This window comes from Oncorhynchus mykiss, chromosome 4, assembly GCF_057628025.1.
Source record: "Oncorhynchus mykiss isolate SJ-2025 chromosome 4, ASM5762802v1, whole genome shotgun sequence".
Lineage (NCBI taxonomy): Eukaryota > Metazoa > Chordata > Actinopteri > Salmoniformes > Salmonidae > Oncorhynchus > Oncorhynchus mykiss.
The window spans coordinates 7,185,001-7,204,163 of NC_143025.1; the positions used below are offsets into that span (position 1 = coordinate 7,185,001).

Below are 19,163 nucleotides of genomic sequence, written 5' to 3' on the forward strand. Positions count from 1 at the left end.
TTACTGTGAACACTGATGCTATAGGCGCTTTAGGTTACAGGTTTAACAGTGGCCAAGAAGGCTACAGTGGCTATTTGATCATAATGTAGGCCTACCATAGTGGTCTACCTTCAAAAACAATGGAGAAAATGCATCCCATAACATTTTAACTTGAAAATAGCTGTTCTATCATTCAGCCTACAGTAGCAGACAATGTGTGGTGTTCAATGTAGGCCTACATTTCATGAGACTTAGGGGAAGGGCCCTAACCCTTCCCCTCGGCCCTAACCCCTTCCCCTCGGCCCTAACCCCTTCCCCTCGGCCCTAACCCCTTCCCCTCACGGCCCTAACCCCTTCCCCTCACGGCCCTAACCCTTGCCCTCGGCCCTAACCCCTTCCCCTCGGCCCTAACCCCTTCCCCTCGGCCCTAACCCCTTCCCCTCACGGCCCTAACCCCTTCCCCTCGGCCCTAACCCCTTCCTCTCTGCCCTAACCCCTTCCCCACGGCCCTAACCCCTTCCCCTCACGGCCCTAACCCTTGCCCTCGGCCCTAACCCCTTCCCCTCGGCCCTAACCCCTTCCCCTCGGCCCTAACCCCTTCCCCTCGGCCCTAACCCCTTCCCCTCGTAACCCCTTCCCCTCGGCCCTAACCCCTTCCCCTCACGGCCCTAACCCCTTCCCCTCACGGCCCTAACCCCTTCCCCTCACGGCCCTAACCCCTTCCCCTCGGCCCTAACCCCTTCCTCTCTGCCCTAACCCCTTCCCCTCGGCCCTAACCCCTTCCTCTCTGCCCTAACCCCTTCCCCTCGGCCCTAACCCCTTCCCCTCCGCCCTAACCCCTTCCCCTCTGCCCTAACCCCTTCCCCTCGGCCCTAACCCCTTCCTCTCTGCCCTAACCCCTTCCCCTCGGCCCTAACCCTTCCCCTCGGCCCTAACCCGTTCCCCTCGGCCCTAACCCCTTCCCCACGCCCTAACCCCTTCCCCTCACGGCCCTAACCCTTGCCCTCGGCCCTAACCCCTTCCCCTTGGCCCTAACCCCTTCCCCTCGGCCCTAACCCCTTCCCCTCGGCCCTAACCCCTTCCCCTCGTAACCCCTTCCCCTCGGCCCTAACCCCTTCCCCTCACGGCCCTAACCCCTTCCCCTCACGGCCCTAACCCCTTCCCCTCACGGCCCTAACCCCTTCCCCTCGGCCCTAACCCCTTCCTCTCTGCCCTAACCCCTTCCCCTCGACCCTAACCCCTTCCTCTCTGCCCTAACCCCTTCCCCTCGGCCCTAACCCCTTCCCCTCCGCCCTAACCCCTTCCCCTCGGCCCTAACCCGTCCCCTCGGCCCTAACCCTTCCATGTCCCCAGAACTGAAATGTCTGGGTGGAGCTTCTACCATATTGATTCCCACCTTAGATAAGATAGATAGATATAGATAAGATAGATATAGATAAGATAGATAAGATAGATATAGATAACATAGATAAGATAGATAGATATAGATAAGATAGATATAGATAAGATAGATATAGATAACATAGATAAGATAGATAGATATAGATAAGATAGATATAGATAACATAGATAAGATAGATAGATATAGATAAGATAGATAAGATAGATATATATATATATAAGATAGATAAGATAGATAGATATAGATAAGATAGATAGATATAGATAAGATAGATATAGATAAGATAGATAAGATAGATATAGATAACATAGATAAGATAGATATAGATAAGATAGATAAGATAGATATAGATAACATAGATAAGATAGATATAGATAACATAGATAAGATAGATGATATAGATAAGATAGATATAGATAAGATAGATATAGATAACATAGATAAGATATATAGATATAGATAAGATAGATAAGATAGATATAGATAACATAGATAATATAGATAGATATAGATAAGATAGATAAGATAGATATAGATAACATAGATAAGATAGATATAGATAACATAGATAAGATAGATGATATAGATAAGATAGATATAGATAAGATAGATATAGATAAGATAGATATAGATAACATAGATAAGATAGATGATATAGATAAGATAGATATAGATAAGATAGATATAGATAAGATAGATAAGATAGATAGATATAGATAAGATAGATAAGATAGATATAGATAACATAGATAAGATAGATATAGATAACATAGATAAGATAGATGATATAGATAAGATAGATATAGATAAGATAGATATAGATAACATAGATAAGATAGATAGATATAGATAAGATAGATAAGATAGATATAGATAACATAGATAATATAGATAGATATAGATAAGCTGAAGGGTTAAGGTTAAAGACCAAGGGACAAGTGAATAGTAGATTGTTTTTTTTCTTTACAAGCTGATGGTTTGTTGACATTCCTCTGGCTTCTCCTGTAAATGAAATGACACATGAACCAGTCAAATACAGTAACAGGTGTCCAGTGTTATCTTTCCCCCTGGCGAACAGGTGTCCAGTGTTATCTTTCCCCCTGGCGAACAGGTGTCCAGTGTTATCTTTCCCCCTGGCGAACAGGTGTCCAGTGTTATCTTTCCCCCTGGCGAACAGGTGTCCAGTGTTATCTTTCCCCCTGGCGAACAGGTGTCCAGTGTTATCTACCTGCCTGCTGTCTGTACGTTGTTGTCCAGTGTTATCTACCTGCCTGCTGTCTGTACGTTGTTGTCCAGTGTTATTTTCAGGTCTTAAGGTTGTTTGTATTGTGTAAAATAGTATCAGTTACAGACTCCTTGAATAGCTTATTGTTAGACAGAGATATGTGCACACTGCCCACAGAATACCCGACCACTGTGACTGACCCAAACTTAAGGAAAGCTTTGACCTCGTACAGACTCAGTGAGCATAGCCTTGCTATTGAGAAAGGCCGCCGTAGGCAGACCTGGCTCTCAAGAGAAGACAGGCTATGTGCACACTGCACACAAAAGGAGGTGGAAACTGAGCTGCACTTCCTAACCTCCTGCCCAATGTATGACCATATTAGAGAGACATATTTCCCTCAGATTACACAGACACACAAAGAATTCGAAAACAAATCCAAATTTGAAAAACTCCCATATCTACTGGGTGAAATTCCACAGTGTGACATCACAGCAGCAAGATTTGTGACCTGTTGCCACGAGAAAAGTGCAACCAGTGAAGAACACACACCATTGTAAATACAACCCATATTTATGCTTATTTTCCCTTTTGTTGACATGGGAAACATATGCAAGTGAAATCGATAATAAACCATCTCTCTCTCTCTCTCTCTCTCTCTCTCTCTCTCTCCTCTGCCTATCTCTCTCCTCTGCCTCTCTCTCTCTTTCTCCCTCCCCAGCCTCTCTCCTCTGTCGCTCTCCCTCTCTTCCCGTCCTCTAGCTGGTTCTGTTCTTTCTCTCTCTCTCTTTCTCTCTCCTCTGTCGCTCTCCCTCTCTCTCTCTTCCCCTCCTCTCTCTCTCTCTCTCTCTCTCTCTCTCTCTCTCTCTCTCTCTCTCTCTCTCTTCCCCTCTCCTGTTGCTGGCTCTATCCTCTATCTCTGCTGCTCACTCTGTGCCCCCCCTCTCTCCCCTCCCTTCTCTCTCTCCCCTCCCTCCTCTCTCCTCTCTCTCTCCTTCATCCTCTGGATGTCTGAGTGAGTGTGGGCTTGTCCCAGGATGTGACTGGACTGGGGAGGTATGAGTATGTGAGGTTGTAAAGGAGAGAGGGAGAGAGTAAATGAGTGTGTTAGGGGCTCGTCGTCCGTGTTGCACCCAGAAGAAAGCACTCTGGCTGTGTAAAAGACCCAGCTGCCTTTCAGCTGATGCAGACATATTGGAATTCACAGCTCATGCAGACATAGTGGAAGTCACAGCTGATGCAGACATATTGGAATTCACAGCTGATGCAGACATAGTGGAATTCACAGCTGATACAGACATATTGGAATTCACAGCTGATGCAGACATATTGGAATTCACAGCTGATGCAGACATATTGGAATTCACAGCTGATGCAGACATATTGGAATTCACAGCTGATGCAGACATAGTGGAATTCACAGCTGATGCAGACATATTGGAATTCACAGCTGATGCAGACATATTGGAATTCACAGCTGATGCAGACATAGTGGAATTCACAGCTGATGCAGACATAGTGGAATTCACAGCTGAAGCAGACATAGTGGAATTCACAGCTGATGCAGACATAGTGGAATTCACAGCTGATGCAGACATAGTGGAATTCACAGCTGATGCAGACATAGTGGAATTCACAGCTGATGCAGACATATTGGAATTCACAGCTGATGCAGACATAGTGGAATTCACAGCTGATGCAGACATAGTGGAATTCACAGCTGATGCAGACATAGTGGAATTCACAGCTGATGCAGACATAGTGGAATTCACAGCTCATGCAGACATATTGGAATTCACAGCTGATGCAGACATAGTGGAATTCACAGCTGATGCAGACATAGTGGAATTCACAGCTGATGCAGACATATTGGAATTCACAGCAGATGCAGACATAGTGGAATTCACAGCTGATGCAGACATAGTGGAATTCACAGCTCATGCAGACATATTGGAATTCACAGCAGATGCAGACATAGTGGAATTCACAGCTGATGCAGACATAGTGGAATTCACAGCTCATGCAGACATATTGGAATTCACAGCAGATGCAGACATAGTGGAAGTCACAGCTGATGCAGACATAGTGGAATTCACAGCTGATACAGACATATTGGAATTCACAGCTGATGCAGACATAGTGGAATTCACAGCTGATGCAGACATAGTGGAATTCACAGCTCATGCAGACATATTGGAATTCACAGCTGATGCAGACATAGTGGAATTCACAGCTGATACAGACATATTGGAATTCACAGCTGATGCAGACATAGTGGAATTCACAGCTGATACAGACATATTGGAATTCACAGCTGATACAGACATAGTGGAATTCACAGCTGATACAGACATAGTGGAAGTCACAGCTGATGGCTCTCAAGAGAAGACAGGCTATGTGCACACTGCCCACAAAATGATGTGGAAACTGAGCTGCACTTCCTAACCTCCTGCCAAATGTATGGCCATATTTTGATAAACACATATTTCCCTCAGATTACACAGATCCACAAAGAATTCTAAAACAAACCCGGGCCTAAAAGGTAAAGTGCTCTTCTTCTTCTCCTCTCCTCCCCCTCTTACTGTAGCTACGGTAACAATCAATCAATGTGTTTGTAAGAGGTAGAGGGTGTGGAGACTGGGAGACTGGGAGATGGGGTACTGGGGGACTGGGTACTGGGGGGACTGGAAGACTGGGGGACTGGGAGACTGGGGGACAGGGTACTGGGGGACTGGGAGACTGGGGGACAGGGTACTGGGGGACTGGGAGACTGGGGACTACCTGGCCCAGTGGTTGTTGTTGTGCTACTGTAAATCTATGAGCAGCGAGGATTGTCCTGTCCAGAGAGCTACTGTAAATCTATGAGCAGCGAGGATTGTCCTGTCCAGAGAGCTACTGTAAATCTATGAGCAGCGAGGATTGTCCTGTCCAGAGGGCTACTGTAAATCTATGAGCAGTGAGGATTGTCCTGTCCAGAGGGCTACTGTAAATCTATGAGCAGTGAGGATTGTCCTGTCCAGAGAGCTACTGTAAATCTATGAGTAGCGAGGATTGTCCTGTCCAGAGGGCTCCTGTAAATCTATGAGCAGTGAGGATTGTCCTGTCCAGAGAGCTACTGTAAATCTATGAGCAGCGAGGATTGTCCTGTCCAGAGAGCTACTGTAAATCTATGAGTAGCGAGGATTGTCCTGTCCAGAGAGCTACTGTAAATCTATGAGCAGTGAGGATTGTCCTGTCCAGAGAGCTACTGTAAATCTATGAGCAGTGAGGATTGTCCTGTCCAGAGGGCTACTGTAAATCTATGAGCAGCGAGGATTGTCCTGTCCAGAGAGCTACTGTAAATCTATGAGCAGTGAGGATTGTCCTGTCCAGAGGGCGACTGTAAATCTATGAGCAGTGAGGATTGTCCTGTCCAGAGGGCTCCTGTAAATCTATGAGCAGTGAGGATTGTCCTGTTCAGAGGGCTACTGTAAATCTATGAGCAGTGAGGATTGTCCTGTCCAGAGGGCTCCTGTAAATCTATGAGCAGTGAGGATTGTCCTGTCCAGAGGGCTACTGTAAATCTATGAGCAGTGAGGATTGTCCTGTCCAGAGAGCTACTGTAAATCTATGAGCAGTGAGGATTGTCCTGTCCAGAGGGCTACTGTAAATCTATGAGCAGTGAGGATTGTCCTGTCCAGAGGGCTACTGTAAATCTATGAGCAGTGAGGATTGTCCTGTCCAGAGGGCTACTGTAAATCTATGAGCAGTGAGGATTGTCCTGTCCAGAGGGCTCCTGTAAATCTATGAGCAGTGAGGATTGTCCTGTTCAGAGGGCTACTGTAAATCTATGAGCAGTGAGGATTGTCCTGTCCAGAGGGCTCCTGTAAATCTATGAGCAATGAGGATTGTCCTGTCCAGAGGGCTACTGTAAATATATGAGCAGTGAGGATTGTCCTGTCCAGAGGGCTCCTGTAAATCTATGAGCAGCGAGGATTGTCCTGTCCAGAGGGCTCCTGTAAATCTATGAGCAGTGAGGATTGTCCTGTCCAGAGAGCTACTGTAAATCTATGAGCAGTGAGGATTGACCTGTCCAGAGGGCTACTGTAAATCTATGAGCAGTGAGGATTGTCCTGTCCAGAGGGCTCCTGTAAATCTATGAGCAGCGAGGATTGTCCTGTCCAGAGGGCTCCTGTAAATCTATGAGCAGTGAGGATTGTCCTGTCCAGAGGGCTCCTGTAAATCTATGAGCAGTGAGGATTGTCCTGTCCAGAGGGCTACTGTAAATATATGAGCAGTGAGGATTGTCCTGTCCAGAGGGCTACTGTAAATCTATGAGCAGTGAGGATTGTCCTGTCCAGAGGGCTACTGTAAGGAGCAGACAAGGAGGACTCTTGTGTGAGTGAGGAGTACTAGAGGATGTTTTCACCATGTGTTGACTGGGACTAGTAGGTTTATGGCTCTATGAGGAGGATGCTATTCATATCTATTGGGACAGGGCAGAATCACTGTGTTTGTGAGGGTAGACTAAAGAGGACGCCTATGTCCAGTGTGTTTATGTCCAGTGTGTTTATGTCCAGTGTGTTTATGTCCAGTGTGTCTATGTCCAGTGTGTCTATATCCAGTGTGTTTGTGTCCAGTGTGTCTATGTCCAGTGTGTTTATGTCCAGTGTGTTTATGTCCAGTGTGTTTATGTCCAGTGTGTTTATGTCCAGTGTGTCTATGTCCAGTGTGTTTATGTCCAGTGTGTCTATGTCCAGTGTGTTTATGTCCAGTGTGTTTATGTCCAGTGTGTTTATGTCCAGTGTGTTTATGTCCAGTGTGTCTGTGTCCAGTGTGTTTATGTCCAGTGTGTTTATGTCCAGTGTGTCAATGTCCAGTGTGTCTGTGTCCAGTGTGTTTATGTCCAGTGTGTCTATGTCCAGTGTGTTTATGTCCAGTGTGTCTGTGTCCAGTGTGTCTGTGTCCAGTGTGTTTATGTCCAGTGTGTCTATGTCCAGTGTGTTTATGTCCAGTGTGTCTGTGTCCAGTGTGTTTATGTTCAGTGTGTTTATGTCCAGTGTGTTTATGTCCAGTGTGTTTATGTCCAGTGTGTTTATGTCCAGTGTGTTTATGTCCAGTGTGTCTGTGTCCAGTGTGTCTATGTCCAGTGTGTTTATGTCCAGTGTGTCTATGTCCAGTGTGTTTATGTCCAGTGTGTTTATGTCCAGTGTGTCTATGTCCAGTGTGTCTATATCCAGTGTGTTGGCTGGTCGTCTATGTCCAGTGTGTTTATGTCCAGTGTGTTTATGTCCAGTGTGTTTATGTCCAGTGTGTTTATGTCCAGTGTGTTTATGTCCAGTGTGTCTATGTCCAGTGTGTTTATGTCCAGTGTGTCTATGTCCAGTGTGTTTATGTCCAGTGTGTTTATGTCCAGTGTGTCTATGTCCAGTGTGTCTTTGTCCAGTGTGTTTATGTCCAGTGTGTCTATGTCCAGTGTGTTTATGTCCAGTGTGTCTATGTCCAGTGTGTTTATGTCCAGTGTGTTTATGTCCAGTGTGTCTGTGTCCAGTGTGTCTGTGTCCAGTGTGTTGGCTGGTCGTCTATGTCCAGTGTGTTTATGTCCAGTGTGTTGGCTGGTCGTCTATGTCCAGTGTGTTTATGTCCAGTGTGTTTATGTCCAGTGTGTTGGCTGGTCGTCTATATCCAGTGTGTTGGCTGGTCGTCTATGTCCAGTGTGTTGGCTGGTCGTCTATATCCAGTGTGTTGGCTGGTCGTCTATATCCTGTGTGTTGGCTGGTCGTCTATGTCCAGTGTGTTGGCTGGTCGTCTATATCCAGTGTGTTGGCTGGTCGTCTATATCCAGTGTGTTGGCTGGTCGTCTATATCCAGTGTGTTGGCTGGTCGTCTATATCCAGTGTGTTGGCTGGATGTCTTTGTCCAGTGTGTCTATATCCAGTGTGTTGGCTGGACGTTTGTGTCCAGTGTGTTGGCTGGATGTCTTTGTCCAGTGTGTCTATATCCAGTGTGTTGGCTGGTCGTCTATATCCAGTGTGTTGGCTGGTCGTCTATATCCAGTGTGTTGACTGGTTGTCTATATCCAGTGTGTCTATATCCAGTGTGTTGGCTGGTCGTCTATATCCAGTGTGTTGGCTGGTCGTCTATATCCAGTGTGTTGGCTGGTCGTCTATATCCAGTGTGTTGGCTGGTCGTCTATATCCAGTGTGTTGGCTGGATGTCTTTGTCCAGTGTGTTGGCTGGACGTCTGTGTCCAGTGTGTCTATATCCAGTGTGTTGGCTGGTCATCTATATCCAGTGTGTTGGCTGGTCGTCTATATCCAGTGTGTTGGCTGGTCGTCTATATCCAGTGTGTTGGCTGGATGTCTTTGTCCAGTGTGTCTATATCCAGTGTGTTGGCTGGACGTTTGTGTCCAGTGTGTTGGCTGGATGTCTTTGTCCAGTGTGTCTATATCCAGTGTGTTGGCTGGGCGTCTTTGTCCAGTGTGTTGGCTGGTCGTCTATATCCAGTGTGTTGGCTGGTCGTCTATATCCAGTGTGTCTATATCCAGTGTGTTGGCTGGTCGTCTATATCCAGTGTGTTGGCTGGTCGTCTATATCCAGTGTGTTGACTGGTTGTCTATATCCAGTGTGTCTATATCCAGTGTGTTGGCTGGTCGTCTATATCCAGTGTGTTGGCTGGTCGTCTATATCCAGTGTGTTGGCTGGTCGTCTATATCCAGTGTGTTGACTGGTCGTCTATATCCAGTGTGTTGACTGGTCGTCTATATCCAGTGTGTCTATATCCAGTGTGTTCAGTGTGTTGGCTGGTCGTCTATATCCAGTGTGTTGACTGGTCGTCTATATCCAGTGTGTTGGCTGGATGTCTTTGTCCAGTGTGTTGGCTGGACGTCTGTGTCCAGTGTGTCTATATCCAGTGTGTTGGCTGGTCGTCTATATCCAGTGTGTTGGCTGGATGTCTTTGTCCAGTGCGTCTATACCCAGTGTGTTGGCTGGGCGTCTTTGTCCAGTGTGTCTTTTTCCAGTGTGTTGGCTGGACGTTTGTGTCCAGTGTGTTGGCTGGACGTTTGTGTCCAGTGTGTCTATATCCAGTGTGTTGGCTGGACGTTTGTGTCCAGTGTGTTGGCTGGACGTTTGTGTCCAGTGTGTTGGCTGGACGTTTGTGTCCAGTGTGTTGGCTGGGCGTTTGTGTCCAGGATGTTTGTTGTGCCAATTCTATTAGCATGTGATCCAGACTGTAGCTGTGTTAGTACGGCCAACTCTAGCATTATGTGGTTCAGTTGCTTAGTTATTTATAGGTTCATGTGAACAGATGTACCAGCAATGACAGGGAACAGGTCTCCTCTTTCTCAATGGGGCACTCCTTCCTGTGTGTGAGTCAGAGCAGGCTATTTCTTCCTCTGCAGGCTGTAGCCTACCGCTGCCGAGGCTGCAGTGCTTAGGCAACATGGCTGGCATCTCCTCTGGGGGGGGGGGGAGTGGTCATTCAGTTACCCAAAGGCAGAGTTTCAAAAACGGTGCTCTAAATAAGAAAATACAATGGAAGTACGTTTAGAGTTTAAAGGTCGAGACCATATCAGCCTGAACCTAGATCTAATTGCAGTCTATCTGGCAAGACAGCACAAACAGATCTGGGATCAGGCTAGGGCCAGGCTGGATGCACCGGGATATCAGAGGAGGCTGGTGGGCAGAGGTACAGGAGGACAGGCTCATTGTAATGGCTGGAAGGGTATACTAAGGCAATGTGAACATTCTATAGCAATAAAGAGTGTGAAAGCGGCAGTGTGTTTAATAGACAACTAATAGACACTTCAGTAAATAAAACCTAATCAAAATATCTGTTTTGTACCAAGACCGAGGGGGAAACCAAACTCATTCTGATTGGCCAGTGGGTGGGCCTGGCTGCCAAGTCGGTGGGCCTATGCCCTCCAAGGCCCACCCATGGCTGAAACCCTACCCAGTCGTGGGAAATCCGTAGCTTAGGGCCTAATGAATTGTATTTAATTGGCTGATTTCCTTATATGTACTTTTCCCAGTATATAAACAAGCCATTTGCCACACAGACCATCCATCATTCACTTTGAACTGGACTGTGTGTGTTTACAGGAAGTAGGCCCTGACCTCATTCACTTTGAACTGGACTGTGTGTGTTTACAGGAAGTAGGCCCTGACCTCATTCACTTTGAACTGGACTGTGTGTGTTTACAGGAAGTAGACCCTGACCTCATTCACTTAAACTGGACTGTGTGTTTACAGGCAGTAGGGTCTGCCATCATTCACTTTGAACTGGACTGTGTGTTTACAGGCAGTAGGCCCTGACCTCATTCACTTTGAACTGGATTGTGTGTGTTTTCAAGAAGTAGGCCCTGACCTCATTCACTTTGAACTGGACTGTGTGTGTTTACAGGAAGTAGGCCCTGACCTCATTCACTTTGAACTGGACTGTGTGTGTTTACAGGAAGTAGGCCCTGACCTCATTCACTTTGAACTGGACTGTGTGTGTTTACAGGAAGTAGGCCCTGACCTCATTCACTTTGAACTGGACTGTGCGTGTTTACAGGAAGTAGGCCCTGACCTCATTCACTTTGAACTGGACTGTGTGTGTTTACAGGAAGTAGGCCCTGACCTCATTCACTTTGAACTGGACTGTGTGTGTTTACAGGAAGTAGGCCCTGACCTCATTCACTTTGAACTGGACTGTGTGTGTTTACAGGAAGTAGGCCCTGACCTCATTCACTTTGAACTGGATTGTGTGTGTTTTCGAGAAGTAGGCCCTGACCTCATTCACTTTGAACTGGACTGTGTGTGTTTACAGGAAGTAGGCCCTGACCTCATTCACTTTGAACTGGACTGTGTGTGTTTACAGGAAGTAGGCCCTGACCTCATTCACTTTGAACTGGACTGTGTGTGTTTACAGGCAGTAGGCCCTGACCTCATTCACTTTGAACTGTATATGTACATAACACGGTAGTCCCCTTACATTTGTAAACTTTTACAGATCAAACAACCATGAAAAGGTAGGCTCTCTCTCCCTCAGTTATAGACATCAACAACAAGATCAACTAATGTTAGCCAGAGCACGATGAGCTAAAATATAACAAAGAAACCTTAGATAAACTCTCTCAAACTTTTTCAGAGAGTTGTCTGTCAAAATTGCTTAAATTGATAAACGATGGAGAATTGTAGCCTACTCGTCTATCTGTGCAGCATGTCTGCCAATCATGCATGCTTGTCCCAACCAAGCACCCAAGCTAACTGGCTAGAGTTGTCTAGCTTTCTAATTAGCTACTTCCAGACACAAATGAGAGAACTCCTCACTCCGACCATTTTACTTTCCGTAGCAGAGCTGGTTGGGCTGCTTACATGTTACTGAGAGCGTTGGTGACTAACTAGTACTTTCTTTGTCTACGTTTACTGACACCGGTCATATTCAGCGGGTGTTGCACTTTCGTAAATTCATCAGTTATTCTGCACTCTGGTACACTCAGATGAGAGTGCTCTGAAATCGGAGTAGACATGTTACGGTTTTCTTCCTGGGAAGGAGAGGAGGACCAAAATGCAGCGTGGTTATGGTTGAACATCTTTAATAAAGATGATAACGTGAACAATACACATATACAAAATAAGAAAATGTGGAAAAAACCAAAACAGTCCTAACTGGTGCAAAACACAGAGACAGGAAACAATCACCCACGAAATACCCAAAGAATATGGCTGCCTAAATATGGTTCCCAATCAGAGACAACGATAAACACCTGTCTCTGATTGAGAACCACTCCAGGCAACCATAGACTTACCTAGAATACTACACTGAACACAACCCCATCAATCTACAAAACCCCTAGACAAGACAATCACCCATGTCACACCCTGGCCTAACCACAATAATAAAGAAAACACAGAATACTAAGGCCAGGGCGTGACAAGATAGCCAGAGTAAATTTACGAACGCAAGAGATATGCTACACCAAAATACTAACCAAATGACACCTGCATCTCTAACTGTGTACTATGACCAACGAAAAACGATATGAGGGGAGAAGGTCAATCACTCACACACACGTGAGATCCTCCTAGCTAGCTAGCTACCTAACGTTAGCCTACGCGTTTTTATCTTTCTGCATAAATAGATACGCTAGCCTATTAGCGACGTTATGACTGAGTTGTGATCATTACCCTTGCTAGTTTGATTGTAATAACATTCTCAGCCTTACTTACATTCAACTGATTTTGTCCAAAAGATTGAGTCATTAAAACTGACACAGTACATTCCGAATGCAGGCAGCAAACAATGTACCAGGCCAGCTGGGATTGAAATGATTTATTTATTTTTAACCTTTATTTAACTAGGCAAGCCAGTTAAGAACAAATTCTTATTTACAATGACGTCCTACCGGGGAACAGTGGGTTAACTGCCTTGTTCAGGGGAACAGTGGGGTTAACTGCCTTGTTCAGGGGGAAGAACGACTCATTTTTACCTTGTCAGCTCGGGGATTCGATCCAGCAACTTTTCGGTTACCGGCCCAATTTACAACCTAATAGTAATATGTTTTGGGAAGAAATGTATTGGTGAATTATATTAATCATGTATTGAACTGCATCCATCTATTCTGCCAACAATGCCTTTAGTGTACTTCATGGAATGTTAGTCAAATTTACCCTATTTTTAAAAACTCTTTATAAAGCTAGTTTTGTAGCATAAACTGAAATTTAATCAAATAAATTTGATATATATATATTTTTTTACTGATATTATGATTGTCTGTTTTTTTTTTCTTCATATCTGCAAAGTAGTTAAAACGCTGTCAGTTCCACTCTAAGCCATGGTTGAAATTGAATTGCGTTGCTCTTGCTCCTTGCATGTCGTCCGACCTCTACGGCCGAGAGGTAATACTGTGTTGCTGTGTGTGATTCTCCATCGTGGCATCGATGTATCGAGTTACAGTGACAGTATATGGATTGATTTGCAGTGGCGTTGCTGTGCTTTGGATGAGTGGCTCAGAGCCTTGACTGTGTTCAATAATGTACTCGTCTACTGAGTAGGAGTGAACTGAAGACTGTCTACCTTACTGAATGCATCTAAGGCTGTCCTTCGTTCTGATGCACCTTATGGGCCGCCGGCTTCCCAGACAGACACAGCATCTCTATTGATATAAAGCTTTTCAGTCAAGGACTTTAATGTGTGTCTGGGAATACGGGGCTTCGTCTGTGTATTTCAACTGACCACGTGTGTGTGTGTGTGTGTGTGTGTGTGTGTGTGTGTGTGTGTGTGTGTGTGTGTGTGTGTGTGTGTGTGTGTGTGTGTGTGTGTGTGTGCACGCGTGCGTGCGTGCGTGCGTGCGTGCGTGTGTGTGTGTTGTCGGTCTCCTCTCAGGTTGACAAGCATCAGCAGAGTAAAGACTCGGTGTTCTTCCGTGATGGAAAGAGGAGGATTGACTTCATCCTGTCCTATGTGGATGACCGAGACGGAGAGAGGAAGCAGGTAAAATACAACCTTCAGAAACACACCTGTGCTCACTCTTACTGTAGCTATTACCTTTTCTATAACGTCAAATAGTTATTCGCTATTTACTAGTTATCACAAGTTTTTCAATGTACTGTAATCTGTAATTGTACTGTAATTCAAAGTGAGACTGGTTTCTGAGCACTGTACTACTTAGCCTGGGGTAAACCTGACTGAATGTTCCGTTCCATTGTGAGTTTAGCCTTCAGTTTGATTTAACCAGGCTACATGACTAGTATTTGGCAATACTACAGTTATACAGTGTGAGTCAGTAATAGAAGAATACTGTACTACATAGTCAGTTGTCAGTCGCAGCTAGTCTTCTCTTGCCAAGCTGTTCATAATATCACTGACTTTGTTGATAGTGTTAAAGGGGAAATGGCCAGTGGCACTTTGATCCTTCAAAGTCCAATATCTTGAACACTTGACCGCCAACATGAAAAACATTATGAACTGTATGGACTAATGAAAAAAAAACGACCAAAATGTCGTTTTTGAGTGGATTTTTCCCTTGAATATTCTAGAGATAAGTTGCAGTAGCTATGATTCCTGATTCCTAGCCAGCCCCATGGAATGGAGTGTCCTTATCATCAGCCTTGCTTTTGCGTTAGCCTTGAATTGACACTTAGTTTACTTGGTTAAATAGTTATTTTTAGTGTATTTTGAGTGCAAAGTATGTTTGAGTAGTATTTACATGCTGTGTGAACTGTGACACAGTTTGAACGGCCCTCCCTTGTCCCCATATGATAGGCTACTGTGCTGGCCTGGTCAGTAGCTTCAGACTGTATGTTTGGCTACTGGGCTGGCCTGGTCAGTAGCTTCAGACTGTATGTTAGGCTACTGGACTGGCCTGGTCAGTAGCTTCAAGCCGTATGTTAGGTTACTGGAGTGACCTGGTCAGTAGCTTCAGACAGTATGTTTGGCTAATGGGCTGGCCTGGTCAGTAGCTTCAGACTGTATGTTTGGCTACTGGGCTGGCCTGGTCAGTAGCTTCACACTGTATGGTGGATGCAGCTAGCCCAGGGACTAGTAGCTACACTGTATGGTGGATGCAGCTAGCCCAGGGACTAGTAGCTACAGACTGTGTGTTTGGATGCAGCTAGCCCAGGGACTAGTAGCTACAGACTGGATGGTGGATGCAGCTAGCCCAGGGACTAGTAGCTACAGACTGTGTGTTTGGATGCAGCTAGCCCAGGGACTAGTAGCTACAGACTGTGTGTTTGGATGCAGCTAGCCCAGGGACTAGTAGCTACAGACTGGATGGTGGATGCAGCTAGCCCAGGGACTAGTAGCTACAGACTGTGTGTTTGGATGCAGCTAGCCCAGAGACTAGTAGCTACAGACTGTGTGTTTGGATGCAGCTAGCCCAGGGACTAGTAGCTACAGAGTGAATGGTCCAGTGTGTCTGGTACAGGAGTGTTAGCTCTAACACCTTGTTGTTACTGTCACTTCATGGCTGGGAGGCCTGTCAGCTTTGCTGTGTGTAGAAAAAAAAGAGAAAGAAACGCACACCTATTTAGGAGAGGTGCTGGCTAACGGAGTAGAACACTTGGAAATAAAGGAGAGCCTCACACTCCAGGAGCTCAGATGCAAAACTTTTAAATTACCAACGTTTCGACAGCCAAGCTGTCTTCATCAGGGTATAATCACAAACACTGCGGGATGACTCGTTTATATAGTGTCAAGACACACAGGTGTCTGTAATCATGGCCACGAGCGGCCTAATATCATTGGTTAATTTCTCAAATATTAAAATGGCATAGAAAGAGCAGCATACAAAAAATACAAATGGATAGCAAACGATCATAGATTAATTTGACTACACAAGCTTACAAACAATTACAATGGCAAAGTCACAATAATCACAAGAATGGCTTCAGATCAAAGTCTACGTTGAGACCGAAGGGAGCAAGAGTCTTTAAGTTAAAGATCCAGGCAGCCTCTCGTTTTAACAATAAATGATCAAGGTCACCCCCTCTCCTAGGGAGGGTGACATGTTCAATGCCAATATAACGCAGAGCTCTGCTGTGTCTGTCTGTTCTGAACCTCACACTCAGTCACCACACTCACTGCCCACCAATACTGACCCTAGGCCTGGACAGGGACTGTCACACAGACACAGACACAAACACAGTCACTATTTCCTAGAATGTTATAGTTGGATGTGTGGTAACAGGAAAGTTGAGGCCCTCTTCCTGTATGATAAATGCAGATGACGAAGCAGTGAAATTGATGGAGGAAGTTGTATTTCTAGTGCCAAAACAGATCAACTCCCCATTACCGTGTGTTTCTATAGCAACGCGCATGCCCCGCCCACCTGAGGGTCTGTCTTTTTCAGCAGTATTTGCTGTGTTTGAGGGATGCAAAATCCACTTATCACTTTAAATCTGGCTGGGATTGATTGCTTTCCTTTGACTCTTCCCGACTCTTTTATGCTTGTGCCTGATGTTTTCCCCCCCCCCGTTAACGTCACCACCGCGGAGATGTTCGCAACGACCTGTCACACACACGCCGCTAATGGCTGACATGGGCTCAATGGGATACACTGTCTTTCAGTTGAGTCTGTATGAACGCTAAAACTTAGGGATTTAACGCACCTTCTCCACACTTACATCGCAAGAAAGAGTAGAAAGATGACTTTTATTTTGATGGGTGTACATTTTTTTGTGGGATTGAAAAAAGAAAAAAAAAGTTCTAATTGAATACAGTTAAAATTAGATTCGCTGAAATGAAAGAAAATGTATGAAAATTAACACTGGGATTATAGTGACATTATGTCTGATCTTGGAAACAATATATATATTTTTTTAGATAGGTGTCTTCTAACTATTACATTTATTAGAGTTGTTTTAAAAACCTTTTAACAATTTCGATGACCGTTGCTAGTTGTTAAGTTCCTCTCCTTTATCGTTGTGTTTCTCAACAGGAGAGGCGGAAGGAGTACGAAGCTAACCTACAGAAGGCAGGTCTGGAGCTGGAGACAGAGGATCAATCGGTGAGATTCCTGCTCTGAAGGTTCATTCAGTTAGATATTACCAAGTTATGGTGAGATTCCTGCTCTGAAGATTCATTCAGTTAGATATTACCAAGTTATGGTGAGATTCCTGCTCTGAAGATTCATTCAGTTAGATATTACCAAGTTATGGTGAGATTCCTGCTCTGAAGATTCATTCAGTTAGATATGACCAAGTTATGGTGAGATTGATGCTCTGAAGGTTCATTCAGTTAGATATTACCAAGTTATGGTGAGATTCCTGCTCTGAAGGTTCATTCAGTTAGATATAACCAAGTTATGGTGAGATTCCTGCTCTGAAGGTTCATTCAGTTAGATATAACCAAGTTATGGTGAGATTCCTGCTCTGAAGGTTCATTCAGTTAGATATAACCAAGTTATGGTGAGATTCCTGCTCTGAAGGTTCATTCAGTTAGATATTACCAAGTTATGGTGAGATTCCTGCTCTGAAGGTTCATTCAGTTAGATATAACCAAGTTATGGTGAATAACTAAATACCCTGGTCTTAGATTTGTTTGTGCTGTGTTGCTAACACCATTGGACCATAGAAGTTAGTAACGTAGCATAAACTGATCTGGGACCAGGTTAGTGAATAACACCATTGGACCATAGAAGTTAGTAACGTAGAATAAACTGATCTGGGACCAGGTTAGTGAATAACACCATTGGACCATAGAAGTTAGTAACGCAGCATGAACTGATCTGGGACCAGGTTAGTGAATAACACCATTGGACCATAGAAGTTAGTAACGTAGCATGAACTGATCTGGGACCAGGTTAGTGAATAACACCATTGGACCATACAGGGACAGACTGTTCTGTTTTTGTATTGGGGGATACCATTACTGTTTCTCACCACCCGGGGTAGGTAGATAAATAGACAACATCACAGCACAGTTCAGGAAAATGGCTTGTTTGTGGTAGTGCAAGTAGCTCAATTCTGCTATTGGGACAGAACTTGATTGTCCTTGAGTAACCATATAATGAAACTGATATGACTATGTCTGTCTATCTTTGTCTGTCTTTGTTTCTCTGCCTGTTTCTCTGGTCTATTTATCTGCCTGTTTCTCTGCCTGTTTCTCTGGTCTAATTCTCTGCCTGTTTCTCTGGTCTATTTATCTGCCTGTTTCTGTGCCTTTTTCTCTGGTCTAATTCTCTGCCTGTTTCTCTGGTCTATTTATCTGCCTGTTTCTGTGCCTGTTTCTCTGGTCTAATTCTCTGCCTGTTTCTCTGGTCTAATTCTCTGCCTGTTTCTCTGGTCTATTTATCTGCCTATTTCTCTGTCTGTTTCTCTGGTCTATTTCTCTGCCTGTTTCTCTGCCTGTTTCTCTGGTCTAATTCTCTGCCTGTTTCTCTGGTCTAATTATCTACCTATTTCTCTGTCTGTTTCTGTGTCGGTCAATTTCGCCATCTCTCCATCTCCACATCTCTCCATCTCCCCATCTCTCCACATCTCTCCATCTCTCCATCTCCACATCTCTCCATCTCCACATTTCTCCATCTCTCCATCTCTCAATCTCTCCACATTTCTCCATCTCCCCATCTCTCCATCTCCACATCTCCCCATCTCTCCATCTCCACATCTCTCCATCTCCCCATCTCTCCATCTCCACATCTCTCCATCTCCACATTTCTCCATCTCTCCATCTCTCAATCTCTCCACATTTCTCCATCTCTCCATCTCTCCATCTCCACATCTCTCCATCTCTCCATCTGCACATCTCCCCATCTCCACATCTCTCCATCTCCACATCTCCACATCTCTCCATCTCTCCATCTCCACATCTCTCCATCTCCACATCTCTCCATCTCTCCATCTGCACATCTCCCCAACTCCCCATCTTCACATCTCTCCATCTCTCCATCTCACCATCTTCACATCTCACCATTTCTCCATCTCTCCATCTCCACATCTCCCCATCTCCACAACTCCCCATCTTCACATCTCACCATTTCTCCATCTCTCCATCTCCACATCTCCCCATCTCCACAACTCCCCATCTTCACATCTCTCCATCTCTCCATCTCACCATCTTCACATCTCACCATTTCTCCATCTCTCCATCTC

At 45.1% G+C, this 19,163-nt stretch overlaps 1 protein-coding gene across 4 annotated transcripts in view; it reads left to right on the forward strand.

Annotated features, from left to right (window-relative positions):
* The window catches only part of LOC110521188 (anoctamin-5), a 79,999-nt gene that overhangs the window by 26,582 nt on the left and 34,254 nt on the right, over positions 1 to 19,163 (forward strand). For all 4 annotated transcript variants that reach the window (XM_090231005.1, XM_090231006.1, XM_090231004.1 and 1 more), the window contains 2 exons: positions 13,954 to 14,061; positions 17,009 to 17,077. In XM_090231005.1, coding sequence (XP_090087131.1) covers positions 13,954 to 14,061; positions 17,009 to 17,077 — 177 coding nt within the window. The remainder of the gene's footprint in view (positions 1 to 13,953; positions 14,062 to 17,008; positions 17,078 to 19,163) is intronic.